Source organism: Gekko japonicus, unplaced genomic scaffold (assembly GCF_001447785.1).
Source record: "Gekko japonicus isolate JY-2015 unplaced genomic scaffold, Gekko_japonicus_V1.1 scaffold1482, whole genome shotgun sequence".
Classification (NCBI taxonomy): domain Eukaryota; kingdom Metazoa; phylum Chordata; class Lepidosauria; order Squamata; family Gekkonidae; genus Gekko; species Gekko japonicus.
The window spans coordinates 1-16,233 of NW_015169822.1; the positions used below are offsets into that span (position 1 = coordinate 1).

The window sequence follows — 16,233 nt, forward strand, 5'->3', positions numbered from 1 at the left end:
AACAGAGGAGGGGAGAATGATGTACACCACCCTGAGCTTCTCTGGGCATCACAACTGCATGTCTTTCAGCATCTGCATAGTGGCCAACTGGTTGACTGTTTTGCACTAATAAACTTGTGCAAACTGTGAAATGAAATTTACAAACTAATTCTTTGTTTTTCCTTATGCAGCCTGGAAGAGGTTTGTTGTGGTTTCTCTCTCTGGGTGTGTCACTTGAGTAATTCATGAATTATTCTCAGAAACAGTGCTTTTAATGTTCACTGCAAGGCTGCCAAGTACACTGTTCATATCTGAAGAGGTTTGCCGCCTACAAATCCATCTCTATAGGAGTCTGCTTTGCCAGCATTGAGGTGTACAAAGGAATAATTGGGTTTGACTTTTTATTCTGTTCCGGCTACAGGCGGTTCTGGAAAGACTGGATGGGGAGTTGCAAGAAGCCAATAATAACCTGCAAACATTGAGGCAGAACTTTCTAGAACTCACAGAGCTGAAACATCTCCTGAAGAAAACCCAGGACTTCTTTGAGGTGATGTAATCTTTGAATATGCCATTGGGGCTTTCCAGAATATTCGCCTCTCCATTGCTGTTGTTGTTTTTCAACACCAAGCTTAGGGTCAAAGTAGACATAGTATCAGAAGATTCATGTCTTTACACCAGGGCCAGTTCCAGGTTTGGGGGCCCCTGAGCAGACAGTGCCCAGGGCCCCTGCATCTGCCCACCACCAGGGCCCTCCGCATGCGTTTTTTTCTTCCTCCACACCTGCATGCCCCCACCTGTCCTATCATCCTTCTTCTGCTTGCAAGCCCTCCCACTGTCCATGCTCAGTTCCCTGCCCCATCTGCACACCCTTTGCCCGACACCATGAGCCCCAATATACTGCTGAGAGTGCTGCTGTTATTGTCACCGGGAGTTCCACCACTATGCACCACCCACATGCCCTTCCTCAATGACGTTGGGCAGTTGGGAGCACTGGTACAGACAGGTAGCATGGGAGGTGAATGGGGGGAAGGGTCAGCAGCATTGGAACCCACCAGAAGCCCTAAGGCCTGGCAGCTGCTCCACCTCAAGGTATGCTGGCACCATGATCTGAACCAGGGATGAGGTGCCGTTCTGAAAACAGAGGCTAGCTCTGACCCCTACATGTAGGGACGGCGCAGTTTCTCCTTTGGCCCAGGGAAGTTGATGTTTTTCTTTTGTCTGGCTTTAAGGTTAAAAAAAAAGCTACAAGCCACATGAGTCATGGCTGGGCTGGGGGTGATGCTGTCCAGACGTCCCCCCCTTCTTTGCAAGGGCTGCCTGCAGCTCATGTAGAGAAAAATCTGCCATATCTTTTCTGCCATCACATAAAGAACGCAGGGAGTTGGGAAACTACAGGAATGAGATGCATGGGCAGGGAGGGAAGATGAGCATTTTCACAGCCTGCAGCTTGCCTCCTGCAGCCATTCTCCCCAAATACTTCCACGATTCTGCACTCTCTTCCCTTTTGCTTCCTGAATGGGATCCACTACTCACTGCTTTCTGGGTTTAAACATCTATGAAGGACACGTGACTATTATACCAGTAGAAGGCTGGTATCTCAGATGATCAAAGCCTGCCTTAACAATATAGAAGCATGATTCACCATTTTCAGTACTGGTGGTTTTCAGACTAGACCTGTTTTTTTTGTTTTGTCTTTGGTTTGTGTATTGTTTTGTAATCTCTTTTTTAGGTCCCCCACCCTCGGGAGGGGGGAGAAAAATGGCCTTAAAAATACTTAAATAAGAAAAATGTCATTTTTGCTTTCAGACGGAAACTAATCTGCCTGATGATTTCTTCAATGAAGACACTTCTGGGCTATTGGAATTAAGAAGCACTCCTGCAGCTGTTGCAGCGAAACTGGGGTTAGTAGCATTGGACTAGATTTGGTTTAATAAATAATACTTTTCACCCTAGGGACATAATGTGTAATTCATTGGGGCCTTCTTCTCCAAATACCTCATTGAAATGGAAGGCAATTTGTTTTCTGGCTAGGCCCAGAAATGGTTGGAGAGGCCTTCTTTTGGTTACCTAGCAACCTCAACATGCTTAACTCTTTCTCTTCCCTCTATGGCAAAGGTTCTTAACCTTCAATCCACTACCATCCACCAAATACACATCATTACCATTGCAGCCCAGGCACCCTGAGCCATAAATTAAAACATTAAGACATCATTTGTATTTTCTAAACCATAAAGTTTTTAACTTTATGTACCTTACCTGAGAGGCATCCCATCTATACTGCATTGTTTCAAAGCCTGGATTCATGAAGCTTTTATTGCCAAACTACTGACCCTCTTTATGTGGTACATAGTTAGAAAAGGATCTTAAAATATATTATATAACTTTAAAAAGTCTGAAATGAGTGTGCTATCAATATATCCATACTGTATTATTAATAACATACCAGCTGTTCTCACTTCAATCACCAATTGCATACCAAAGGTATGCCTAGGCATTGATGATACTTGAGTAGAGAACATGTGCTCCAACATTTGGCTGAGTAACAGCAGCATCCTAAACAGTGCTTACACCCTTCCTAGCCCATTAACTTAAATGTTCTTAGAAGGCTGTAACTCTGTTTAGGATTACATTGCAAAATAGGTATGCTTACTTAACATTACATGTATATGGGAGTTATGGAACGGAGGCAGTTCACTTGCTGATTCAAGGCTTGTGTGTGTGGGTGACGAAGTAGTGAATGATGTGTAGGCAAATGTCAAATCAGCCCTGAGATCAAATGTATCGCTAACCACCATCTTTTACAAACCGAATGTCTAGTTTTATGTAAGATACGGAACATTATTATTTGTGTATTTTACCTTGCTTTTCAATCAAAAGTGACATTTCCCAAATGCCCTACGGTGAGGAAAACCTATTACAAATATCAACTAAGAAACAAAATATAATGCTAGCAACATTCTTGCCTGATGAAAGGGGGGCTGGTTGTTTCCCTTTCTCTCTCGAGGGGAGGAGGACACTCTGATATGCTTCTCTGATATGCTTCGGTTCCTCTTCCCACAATCCCTGGAGACAGGAAATTGATTGCACTTTCCATCTCTGGAGGGGGCAGGAGCCCACCCTCAGACTTTTTCCTGCCTCCGCCTGAGAAGAAGAAGAGTTATTTTTATACCCCACTCTTCACTACCTGAAGGAGTCTCAGAGTGGTTTACAATCTCCTTCCCTTCCTGTCCCCACAACAGATACCCTGTGAGGTAGGTGGGGTTGAGGGTGTTCTGAGAGAACTGTGACTGGCCCAAGGTCACCTAGCTCAGCTGGCTTTATGTAGAGGAATGGGGGAATCAAACCCGGTTCTCCAGATTAGAATCCACTGCTCTTAACCACTACAGCAAGCTGGCTCTTGCCTGATGGAAGGGGGCCTGGTTGCTTCACTTGAGGGAAGGAGAACACCCCGATATACTTGGGTTCTGATACACTTGAGAGAGCAGTGGATTTAGAGAGCTCCTGAAATTTTCCTTTATGAAGCTCCTTTGGTTGCACTTTGTTTTTGTTTTTCTCTTTCCATGTGTGTGCCTTTCCCTTTGTTTAAAAAAGACACACACTTTGTTTGTTCTTCTGACCTCGTCTTCCCAAGGCTGTTTGCCTTTTGCCCGCTGCTTTAAAAAAACACACACTTTGTTTGTTCTTGTGACCTCGTCTTCCCAAGGCTGTTTGTCTTTTGCCTGCTGCTTCAGTCATGGCTTCAGTCATGGCAATGTCTGCAGCTGAGGTCTCCGACCATGGGACCCTCTCCAAAGGAGAGCTGATCCCCAGGTAGCAGAGTAGGAAATCCCTGCAAACCCGCTTGCCCAGCTGTGCCGCTGTGGCAGAGCTCCTGGAAAGAGCCATAGGCCAAGAATCGCCCGGCTCGGATCATGAAGAATTAGGCTCGAATTTTGGCACTCTCTACTCATCAGCCAGGATGGCCTGTATCAGTCCATCAGGCCTGCTCAGCGCAACCTTCTGCAGCCATCAGAGTGGTCAGTCTCAGTCGAAGGGAGACAATAGCTCCCCCAACCAGGCTTCCAGGACTGGCTAGAACAATTTGTCTCCAATCAGAGAGTAGAAAAAAAGAGCTTCTTTACCCTCCCAGAAAAGATGATGTGAGGCCTCATCCTCTCCAGTCAAACACTTTCAAAAAAATTAGCTACAAGGCCTGTAGACACAGAAACACCGAGGCTCCTCTTGACCAAAAAAAAGCTGCTTGTAAAAGCACCTTCCCCATTAGGAACAATTGTTCAGATTTCTCAGACTACAGATTTGAAGATGGGGATTCCCCCTTTGGCTCTGAGGATTCTAATGCAGATCTGGACAAAGAGGAAGACCAGTTGTCTGAGGATGAAGTCCCTCAGCAGAGCAAGCCAACTCACTGCCTTTTTTCTCATGAGGAGCTCCCCGCTCTCTTACATGAAGCATTAAAAATCCTACAGCTTTCTGTCCCTAAGGTAGAAATCCTGAAGGAGGAACAGGATGATGATGATGATGATGATGATGATGATGAAAAAGGGCCCCCTGAGGTTTTCTCTAGGGTTAGAGATCTGGGTTCAACTTTTCCCTTCCCTTCCTTTTTAAAAACTGAGATTTTTAAACCATTCACATTCTGAACAGGCTAAAAGAATGTATTCTTTTCCTCCCAAGGTAACCAGCTTACTGAAAGTTCCAATGGTAGATGCTCCTGTGGTGCTAACTTAGCATCAGGGGTGGCTCTTCGAAAAGAGGGAGAGGGCAACCTTAGAGATCCCAATGATCAAAAAAGTGACTCAGCTCTCCTCAGAGCCCACAAGGCCATTGCCTTCTCCATTAAAGCTTCTGCTGCCACTTCCCTGAAGGCAAGACCCTCATACATGTGGCTTTGTAAATTTTCCCAAGAATAACCAGATTTAAATAAGTGCCTGTCCAAGTTACATGCACAATCTGGAGAGGGCAGCAGCCTTCATGTCTAATGCTAGCCTGGACAGGATCCAGTCCTCAGCAAGAGCAATGACTTCCACAGTAATAGCCAGAAGACATCTCCAACTCAAGTCCTGGAACATCAACTCCTTTTCTAAGTCTCATGTGGCAAGCTGTTTGGGGATAGCCTAGAGGACATCTTAATTGAGACCAAGGACAAGAAGATGGTCCAGTTATTCACCTATAAGAGGGAGGGCAGACAGCAGAAAAAATTATGGTTCACAGTCCTTTTGTTCTTACAGAACACTTCCATGATTTAGATCAGACTCCAAGTGGCAGTCATGGCCTAACTTCAGAGCCACAAGTCAACGCTACAGTTCAGCCCAAGCACCAGTCTCCATTAAGGGAGGAAAACAGTGGCAACAACAAAAGTGATGCCAGGCTAGCTCTGGTGGGGGGACGGCTTCAAAAATTCCATCAAGCTTAGAATTTATCAGCCTCCGATAAATGGGTGAAAACCCCCATAACCTATGGCTATTTAATAGAATTTGTCACCCCACCTCATGACAGATTCCTGAGCTCACCAGTCCCTCCTTATAAGGTCACATTCACAAGATCAGGCACTCAGGGACATTCAGGACACTATCCAGTGCCTTTCCAGTCATGGCTTCCTAATCAAACTCCAGAAGAGCCAACTACCCAAGTCATCACAGATTTGGGGTCAGTGATAGATTCAATCCAGAAAAAAAATTATTCCGCTAGACAGAGCAGAGAAGATTATTCAGATTGTGAAACAGGTTTGCTCTGTGAAATCAATGGACTTGATGATCCTAGCACATCTGCTAGGTTACATGATTACAGCTACTGAGATAGTCCATTGGGCCCGGGCATACTCTCAGGTACTTCAGTGGACGCTATTGCCATATCAAAGTCTCATAGCCCCCCAAAAGCACATCAGGGTCAGCATCAGTCAGCATTTCAGGAAGGACCTCCTTTGGTGGACAACCAAGAAACACTTGTAGGCAAACCCTTCCAAGTGACCACACACCTACAGATCACAACAGATGCCAGCCTGATGGGTTGGGGGGCCACTGCACACTAGGCCACATCCAGGGGACCTAGTCCCATCAAGAAGCTTCCCTCAACATCAGTCTTTTGGAACTGCATGCAATTTGTCTGGCACTTCTCCACTTCCAAGACCACCTGTCTCAATTGAACATATGTATACAGCCAGACAACACCACAGCCAAGGCACACATGAACTGCCAGGGAGGCAGCAAAGCCAAGAAGCTACAGCAGGAGTCAACTATCCTCATGTCCTAGGCACAGCAGTGGCATAGCAAATGTTCAAGCAGATAAGCTCAGCCACACCAGGCTGGACCAGGGGTAATGGTCCCTCAGCCAGGAAACATTCCAGTCCCTGGTTCTACATTTCGCCCTACCATGCGTAGATATCTTTGTCTCTCCAAACAATGCCAAGACACCCAGATTCTTCTTGAGACACCAGTGTCGACAAGCTGAACAAGTGAACGCTCTGGTGTCCCCTTGGCCATCTGCCTTTCCCCCCATACTTTTGCAAAATGAAAAAGGAGAAGGCAGAGTTGAGACCTTGGTTTTCCAGCCTGCTGAAATCATCAGTTCAACCTCCATGGGAACTTCCACTGTCACCCAGTATGCTAACCCGGGGTCCCATCTGTCATCCAGAGCCAGCTTGGCTTTGTCTGACAGGATGGAGATTGAGCGGCAAGCGTTGATCACACTGGGTTTCTCTGATCAGGTCATTCAGACCATAATGGTGGCCCAGAGCAGCTCCACTTCTAGAATTTACAACAGTTCTTGGGAGGCTTTTGTCAGATGGTGCAAGAGGAAACACCTGCAGCCAGACACCCTGGATCTTCCTCAGGATGGAGTCTTTCAGGGTCTAAGAGCAAGCACTCTCCGTCATTCTGAGTGCCATACTTTCATCTGTTAGTGGTGCGCCACTCTTTGGGCACTCAGCAGTGAAGAGATTTCTGAAGGGAGTTATTTGGCTCAGCCACCTCCAGGTTTTCCTTTAGGAGACTTCATGTCATTCTTCAGGCTCTAACCAGTCCTCCAGAGCCTCTGAGGGAGGTTTCCCTGGAGTTCCTTACCCTGAAGGTTACATCAGCAAGATGGGTCTCAGAGATAAGTGCTCTCTCCATCAGAATGGGCTTATGCATCTTCCAAAAGGACATGGTGGTTCTACGCACAGATCCCACCTTCATTCCCAAGGTTAACTCACCTTTTCACAGGTCAAAGGAGATATATCTACCACCCTTCTGCCCAAAGCTGTCTCATCCTGGGGAGAAGAATGTTTGACTTTTGCAGATACTTTGCATTTATATCAGAAGGACCAAGCCATTTAAAAAGTTGGGTTCCCTTTTTGTGGCTTTTCATCCAGCAATCAAGGGGGAAAGGGTTTCTAAGGCAACACTAAGCAGGTTGTTAAAGGACTGCATCTCCTTGGCATTCGAATCTCAGGGCCTTCAAGTCCCAGAGAGGTTCACAGCTCATTCAACAAGAAGTGCATCTACATCAGCAGCGTTTGACACAAATGCATCCATTGCAGATATCTGCAAGGCCGCTACCTGAGCCTTGATGTCAACATTTATCAGGCACTACAAGATGGACTCTATTGCCACAGCTGATGCAGCATTTGGCGGAGAGTCCTACAGCAAGGTCTAGTCCTACTGTTATCTCTATGCTTGGCAGTCACTTTTCCCTCCCTGGATCTGATGCGCTTTGTAGCATCCCAAGTGTATCAGAGTATCCTCCTCCCCTTGAGAGAGAATGAGACATTGAACTTACCATGAAGGTTCCTTCTTCTCGAGGGTGAGGAGGACACTCTGGACTCACCCTAGTTAGGTTTCTGTTCAGCATATTATGCTTCCAGTGACTGACTGCCAATCTCCATGTTCATTGTTCTTTCACTCTTCTAACCGTTTATCTTTACCTGTATGGTTGGTTTCATAGGGTTCTGTAAACCTTGCTGTCTGTTTGTTTGGCACACATTGGGGGCTGTTATCAGTTGCGGAAGTCTCCAGACTGAGGGTGGGCTCCTCCCTATGGAGGTGGAAAGGGCAATCAATTTCCTGCCTCCAGGGATTGTGGGAGGAGGAACCCAAGAGTATCAGAGTGTCCTCCTTGGTTATGAGAAGAAGGAACCTTCACCTTAAGTCCCGTGTTCTGTTCTGGCCTTAGAAATGGCAGTACGTTAACTAGGAGCAGGGGAACTCTCAGCTGGACTACCTGGTAGGAGGGCTATCTGGGAAGATGGGAGCCCCTTAGTAAGTCATGGTGGTGCAATTCCATGCAGAATCCTATGAAATCAATGTGCTTAGACTGGAGTCACTCTCCATAGGACAGCGCTGTTATTAGATCTTAATCCTCAGTGCAAGAAACAGTGTGCCTGCAATTTATCCATCTTGTTTGCGCTATGCAGATTCATAGCTGGAGTGATCAAAAGGGAAAGGATGGGCCCCTTTGAACGTTTGCTATGGAGAGCCTGTCGAGGAAACATCTACCTGCGGTTCAGTGAAATGGACACTCCCCTGGAAGACCCGGTCACTGTAGGTGTACACAAGTCTTTCATTTTGCTACCTCTAGTTTTATATTTGGTATGCATTAGCTGTAAATTGATGCTGTTTGGTTATGACATGTAAAAATCTATTTACGTTGCATTTCTTTCTCTCAGCAAGAAGAGATGAAAAAGAACGTCTTCATTATCTTCTATCAAGGGGAGCAGCTCAAACAGAAGATCAGGAAGATTTGCGAAGGGTAAAAAAACCCCACACACATACTATTGAGAAAACAGCAGACTTTGTTTGCCTGTTGCGAGTGGCCAAAAGAACCTGGAAAAGAAATAAGAGTTCTGTGCAGATGTTCACTGGGAAGGGACTGTGGCTCAGTGGAAGAGCCTCTGCTCTCCACGTAGAAAGTCCCAGGATAAATCCCTGGTGAAGTGAAAGACCTCAGAACCTGGAGAGCTGCCACCAGTCTGAGCAGACAATATGGACCTTGATGGACCGATGGTCTGATTCAGTGTAAGACAGCATCACGTATGTGGTCATGTGTGAGGCTTGGATTGCCGGCCCACATGACATGTCCACCCTGTCCCTTCCTGAGGTTTGTATGTGGGAGTATGGACCTTGATTTTGTGGTCTACAGATCACATGAGTAGGTCTAGCTCAGTAGGTATCTGAGAATAGTGATGCTAGACTCCAGGTGGGACCTGGGGATCCTGGGGAATTACAGCTGATCTCCAGACTGCAGAGATCAGTCCCCCTGGAGAAAATGGGATGGTTTGGACGGTGGACTCTATGGCATCGTTCCCCGCTGAGGTCCCTGTCCTCCCCAAGGCTACATCCCCAAATCTCCAGAGGAGTTTCTCACCCTGGATCTGGCAACCCTATCTGAGAACCATATCATGTAGGGTATTTATACGGCGCTTCCCTGTGCCTCAGGACCTAGAGGTATCCTAGATGATTCTTTTGGACAGGAAGGCTCCCCAATATTACCACTGCATCATGGATCCCGCTGCAATGAGGAAGCATTTTTTTAGGGTGGAAAACCAAGGTGCTTTATAAAAGTGTGACTTGGGCTCAAACAGTTGAACCCCTTCCTATCATTCTGCATCATCCACACAGGGCCCCCACCCCCACATTGCATAGCAATGTGCTTAGCATTGCTGGCTCTGGGTTGGGAAATTCCTGGAGATTTGGGGGGGGGTGGAGCCTGGGGAAGGCAGGACTTGGGGAGGGAACGTAGCAGGGTACAATGCCGCCTCCAAAGAAGCTATTTGATCTGTGTCAGCCACAGAGGTCATTTCGGGGGGGTATTGTCTGCCTCTGAGTATCAACCCTGGAATTCCTTGGAGGTCTCCCATCCAAGTACTAACCAGGGCTGACCCTGCTTAGCTTCCAAGCTCTGATGAGAGCAGGCTAACCTGGGCTATCCAGATCAGGGCTTTGTCAGTTATAAAAGCAGTATGCTAACATGCAGTGTTCAGTGGAGTTGCAAGGCTGGCAGCGGTGGCCGGGACCGTTGGGGGCGGGGTGTGTGGCCTTATGACACACTTCTGGTGATGTCAGGGGGTGTGGCCTTATGACACACTTCCGGTGATGTCAGGGTGTGTGGCATATGCTAATGTGTTATGCTAATGAGTTCCCCTAGCTCTTTTTCTACGAAACGACCCCTGGTCAGCCACAGATCAGTTGTAATACCAGCATATCTCCAGGCCCTACGTGGAGTTTGGCCATGGCAATGTGCTCAAGTTATGGTGTGCCTTAGGCAGAGAGCCAGCTGCACTAATAGAAAAGAGCTTCAGAGGAGCCATGCGCTGAGTCACTGTGTGTGCTTCGGAGCAGGTACTACATCATCCTTCACTTTATCAGGCACCAACAGACCCTGACAAATATCAGTTTTCCCATCAGTCTGGAAAGAGTAGCATATGCATATGTGCACAAGGCCATGATTCAAATCCAAAGCCAGAAGGGATTTAACACTTCAGTCTCGTTAATTGAAACAGAGCTCCCCACACTGTCATTAGCATTTTAAAGAGGGGGAAATTATGTCCTTAAAACAACTGTTTTTTAAAAAGGTCAGTATAATCAGGGTGAACCTACCTTCAAGGCGTCCCATTACTCTTTTGGGCTTGCGAATGCTCTGAGGGGGGAGGAGGGGCTTTGCCCATGAAAATAGCTGTTTGGGGGGGGCTGTTTGCCCCTTCCTTAGGCTCCAGAGGTCTATTGCAGCACACACGAAGCCCAAGGAAGGAGGTAAACAGGCTGGTAAAAATGACGTGGGACCGAAACGGTGGAAATAATCAACGGACTATGAGTGACACACCATGAAAACTTGATTCTTAACAAATATTCAATATATTATTATAATCTCACATGAAGTGCTGACAACTACAACATATTAGAAATTATATAAACCTTATACACAATTACTCATGAATATGTTAATCCAAAATGTCCTGAATTCATAACAAAGAAACTAATGTTCAAACGTTTAGTGCCCAATTAGTATTCAACAGGAGCGTCCACTCTCTGATAGTGAGCAGCAAGGGCAGCTGATGGCACACAATGGCGGGCATGGCAAGCAGTGCCATCAATTTGCAACTGACTCACAATGACCCCATAGGGTTTTGAAGGCGAGAGATGTTCAGCGGTGGTTTGCTGTTGTCTGCCTCTGCGTACAGACCTTGGTATTCCTTGGTGGTCTCCCATCCAGGGCTTTTTTTCCTGGGGGAATGTGCCGGAACAGAGTTCCAGAACCTTTTTGAGGAAAGAAAATTCTCAAAAAATGTTTAAAATTTAAAAAACAAGTTTTGAAGGAGGGTGTCAAAGAATCCCATGAGTTTCTCCTTCATTTCCCTCTTGAGAGTTCCGACACCTCTTTTTCCAGAAAAAAAGCCCTGTCAAACCGGGGCTGACCTTGCCAGTTGTGGTGGTGGTGGTGGTGGTAAGTACCATTGAGTCCCAGCTGACTTATGACAAGGGTTTTCAAGGCACGAAATGTTCAGATGTGGCTTGGTATTGTCTGCCTCTGAGTATCAACCCTGGAATTCCTTGGAGGTCTCCCATCCAAGTACTAACCAGGGCTGACCCTGCTTAGCTTCCAAGCTCTGATGAGAGCAGGCTAACCTGGGCTATCCAGATCAGGGCTTTGTCAGTTATAAAAGCAGTATGCTAACATGCAGTGTTCCCATTCCTCTTAATGCAGTGGTGCTTAATTGTTAGAGGTGGCCTGCCAATTTTGCAAGTGGTCACAAATCCATGTGCAGATTTAATAAAAAGAGAAGGTGGTGTGAAAACAGTGGGCCTTTCCACCCCATCCTGCTCTCTCTGTCTAGTGAATGCTGAGATGCTAATGTGAATGTTGGAGCAGTTTAATCAATGTGAAGGCTCCCTGGTGAATTCTCCTCCAGCTTTCCTAGATGTATGTGTCATTAGGGTAAAAGTGACATTTTGTATGCAAAAGGGCTGTTAGAAGATCAAAGCTGCACTGCTGCAGTAACGTGGGGGGGGAAGTGTGAAATCTGTGGACTGCAGCAAGGAAGAATAATCTTTCAAGCATGATTAAAAATTCCAATTTAAATATGGGCTAAGAACTCTGAAGCATATGAAACTGAAATAATAATGAGAAAGAGCTAGGAAGCTTTGAGCTGTCTTCCTTTCCAAACGAGATGATTTCATTGGAGATCCAATTTCAGAGCTGGAACTGGAGTGAAGAAGGTGATTATGATTCGAAAGTGCTTCTGCCTGAAACGAAGGAGGCAAAGTAACTGTGTGACTGATTACCTTCCCTTTGCACTTATGGCCATGCATATGCAAGGGCTGCCTTGTGATTTGGGATTACCTGTGTTTAGCTTGGCAAATTATAGTCAGTTCAAGCCTAATGGGGCAAAGCACCAAGGATGTTGGGGGACATTATTGCATCAATAGTCTAATATTGAGTCACTCACACTGTTTGAATTGCTTAATACCTACTTGAGAGAGAGTTGCATGTTGTCAAGGTCACGTTGAGCCAGTGTGGTATATTAGTCAGAACTAGGACTAGGGAGACCTGGGTTCAAATCTTATCCACCTTTCCTAATGATACGTTCTGCATATAGACTGAAGAGACAGGAAGATAAAATTCTACAGAAACAGTTTATTCTTTGCAATTTTGGTGTGGAAAGCAGGGCTATTTTGGGGCAGGAATGTACAGGAATGGAGTTCCGGCTAGCTTCAGAGTTGGCCACGCCCACTACAGCCAAAACCTCTGCATGCGTGGCTATAGAGGGAAGGCCTGGAGAGTGACCCCCCCACGACTCCAAGGCAGGCCAGCCAGGGTGAGGCTGGAAGGATTGGGGAGGCACTAAATGTCTTCCTGTGCCTTCCCTGGCCTGTCCAAGGGCCAGCTTGCCCAGGCAAGCCAAGGGAAAGCATGGGGTGTGTGGCCTAATATGCTAATGAGCTGTGCTGTCAGGGGTGTGGTCTAATAAGCTAATTAGTTTCTGCTGTTGGGTGTGACCTATTATGCTAATGAGTTCCTGCTGGGATTTTTCTACAAAAAAAGCCCTGGTGGAAAGTATATTTGCTGCTGTTATTTACTTGGCTGCGTCCCGTCCCCCCCAAACACATGTTTTTCAAAACTGAAAGCATGTTTGTCTGGCTGCTTGGTTATAGGTCATTCATAATTTGGGAGTTCTGTCTCTATAGTAAGTAGAAAATATATTTTTGATAGTTGTCCTGACATATGGCAACCTGCAGCAGCTATTAATGGCTGGCAGCGCAACTGATCTTTCCAAGAATGCCTACAACAAACCCATTTTTCAATCAATGCCTTGACTGAACTGACATTACCAGAAGTCCCCTGGAAAAGAATTGTGGTATGGCATAGAATACAAATCCAACACTAACATTGCCCCTTGGATTGTGGAGGACGGTATGGCCTCTCTTTTACTGTCATATATAGGAAGGAGCATCTTTTATTGGGCATCTAAAGAACACATGATGCTCAATAAGCCTCTTTTTGTAGCAGGAACTCCTTTGCATATTAGGCGACACACCCCTAATGTAGCCAATCCTCCAAGAGCTCTGTAAATTCTTGGCTACATTACGGGTGTGTCACCTAATATGCAAAGGAGTTCCTGCTACAAAAAGAGGCTATGATATATATTGTTTTATCGGTTTTATTGGTAATTGGGCCACTGCTGTAAGCCGCTCTGAGCCCATTTGCGGGGAGGGCGGGGTATAAATTGAATTAATAAAATAAAATAAAAATAGAGGAGTTAGAAATGGCTAAAATAGTGTTTCCAAACAGAATGAAATTAATAAACCCCAAATAAAATTAGCATATTCTCTGAATGACTAGCCACTTTACAAACCCATCACTGTGCAGATCCTTAGTCACTAACATTAAAGCATATGGAGAAGCTATTCTGTAGACCAGAAAATTCCTGAAGATTTGGGGGGGGGGTACCCACAGAGGGGGCAATTGGGGGAGGGATTTCACCTAGAATCTATGATATACTATAAAGTTTGCCTCTGAAGCTGCCATTTTCTCCAGGGGAAACTGATCTCTATAGTCTGGAGATAAATTGCCATTCCAGGAGAAATCCAGGCCCCACTGGGAGATTGGCAATCCTAAAGCCAGGGCTCACCCCAAGAACAAGGGTTAGATCTAGGGTTACCAACTCTTGGCTGGGAAATACCTGGAGACTTTGGGGTGGAGCCTGGGAGAGATGGGGTTTGGGGAGGGAAGAGGCCTCAGCGTGGTACAATGCCATACAGTTAGGGTTGCAAAGTCCTACCTGTTTGGTGTAGTGGTTAAGGGTGAGGACTCTAATCTGGGAGAACCGGGTTTGATTCCCCACTCCTCCACTTGCACCTGCTGATGTGACCTTGGGTCAGTCACAAGCTCTGGCACAGCTGTCCTTGAAAAAGAGCAGTTTCTGTCAGAGTTCTCTCAGCCCCACCCACCTCACAGGGTGCCTGTTGTGGACAGGGGAAGGGAAAGGAGTCTGCAAACCGCTCTGAGACTCCTTTGGGTAGTGAAGGGTGGGGGTATAAATCCAATCTCCTCTTCTTCTTTTTCCTCACAGGGTGTCTGCTGTGGGGAGGGGAAGGGAAAGGAGTTTGTAAGCCGCTCTGAGATTCCAAGTGAAGGGCGGGGTATAAATCCAATCTCTTCTTCTTTTTCTTCTTCTTCTTCTTACCGAGTGGGGAGTTCTGGGCCCTTCCTGAGCCAACTTAGGCTGGAATGGGCGGGATAGAAATCAATAAAATCAATAAAATCAATACATCTTCTGCCCCATGCACTTTGAGTGTGTGCCGTAATGATGTCATCCGGAAGTGATGTCATCGCATAGCTGTGTGACACTCTAGTTTTTGGGCAAAACGCTATGGGTTTTTTAATTTCAAAACCATAGAGTGTGCCCAAAAACTAGAGAGTCACCCCCGATGTTAGCAATGCGATGATGTCACTTCTGGGTGACATCATCATGATAGGGACATCACACAGCAACATGCCTTTCTAGGGGTGGGGCTTCCCTCACCGGCCAGCAGACTGGAGTCCTGGAAATTGGGGGAACCCCATCCTGACAGGGGAGGTGGCAACCCTACATACAGCCTACCCTCCAAATCTGCCATTTTCTACAGGGAACTCATCTCTGTAGTCTAGGGTTGCCAGATCCCCCGGTGGAGGTGGGGGTTCCCCTCCACCAGGCCCCATGGCCCAACTGCTGATCAGCTGGCTGGTGGGGGGACTTACCCTAGAAAAGAGCAAGGCCCAGCTGACATTGCAGCAACATGTCTATGTCACATCTGACATGACCCAGAAATGATGTCATCAAGAAGCCAGATTTACCATAGAGTTTCCCCCCCAGATTCCAGGTGTCGCCCCAATGTTGCTGAGTAATGATATAACTTCGAGGTCACATGGGAAGTGATGTAGACACATCACTGCAATGTCAGCTGGACCTCCCTCCCATGGTAAGCCCCCCCATCCCGTGCCAGTTGCCAGGAGGGACCTTGGAACCCTAGTGTAGTCTGGAGGACAGCTGTAAATCTGGGAGATCACCAGGCCCCACCTGGGATTGGCAGCCATAGGTAGGCCCCAGTATCATTGCATGCACTGCAAGCTTACATTGTTCACACCAGAAAAACACTTCATTTGGGAGCAGTGCTGTAGTGGTGTTGGGGATAAATCCCATCCGTTAATGGATGGTTCAGCTTTCCTCCCATCCCGTGCTCTGTTGTGCCATGAAAAGGGCTTTTTTGGGCCACCAACAGCCCATGATGCTAGCTTATGAAGGCTGGATCCCATTTTAAGAAACCTGAAGTCTTTTTCCTTAGCTTGGGATAATACATGGGATGCTGCAATGACCTATGTCTGACCTTCCACTGCTGCAAAGAAGGATTGCCTTTTCTTTCTCTTTGTAATTAATTTGGTAATTGCAAGAAGAATGACCTAACAAATAGCTGTATTTTTTTTTTTTGCAACGGCATGATATGATGGTGCTGCGAAGACCTGGTGGCTTGGTAGAAGTATCTGTTAACCAAAGACTCATGGCTACATGTACTAGCGTGGACCATGAGAATATTCTTGCTTTACTGAAGAACTATGGCTGCCATTTTCCTGTCAGGAATAAAAAAATGGAAAAATCCTCCATATCATTCCCCTCCCCCCATTTTTTGTATTAACTTCATCTGTGTATCTCACTTTTCTTGCTATTTTCCTATCAGGAGCAGGGGATGCCCTGCTGTCACAACTCAGGTGCGGTGTCACCTGATGCTGCCACCACTCTAGGTTCCC

At 46.4% G+C, this 16,233-nt stretch overlaps 1 protein-coding gene across 1 annotated transcript in view; it reads left to right on the forward strand.

Moving 5' to 3' along the window:
• Positions 1 to 400: 400 nt before the first annotated feature.
• ATP6V0A4 (ATPase, H+ transporting, lysosomal V0 subunit a4) overlaps positions 401 to 16,233 on the forward strand; it is a gene marked incomplete at its 5' end in the record, with an annotated part of 53,831 nt that continues 37,998 nt past the window's right edge. The window contains 4 exons of the mRNA XM_015417217.1: positions 401 to 526; positions 1,786 to 1,880; positions 8,369 to 8,495; positions 8,621 to 8,703. Coding sequence (XP_015272703.1) covers positions 401 to 526; positions 1,786 to 1,880; positions 8,369 to 8,495; positions 8,621 to 8,703 — 431 coding nt within the window. The remainder of the gene's footprint in view (positions 527 to 1,785; positions 1,881 to 8,368; positions 8,496 to 8,620; positions 8,704 to 16,233) is intronic.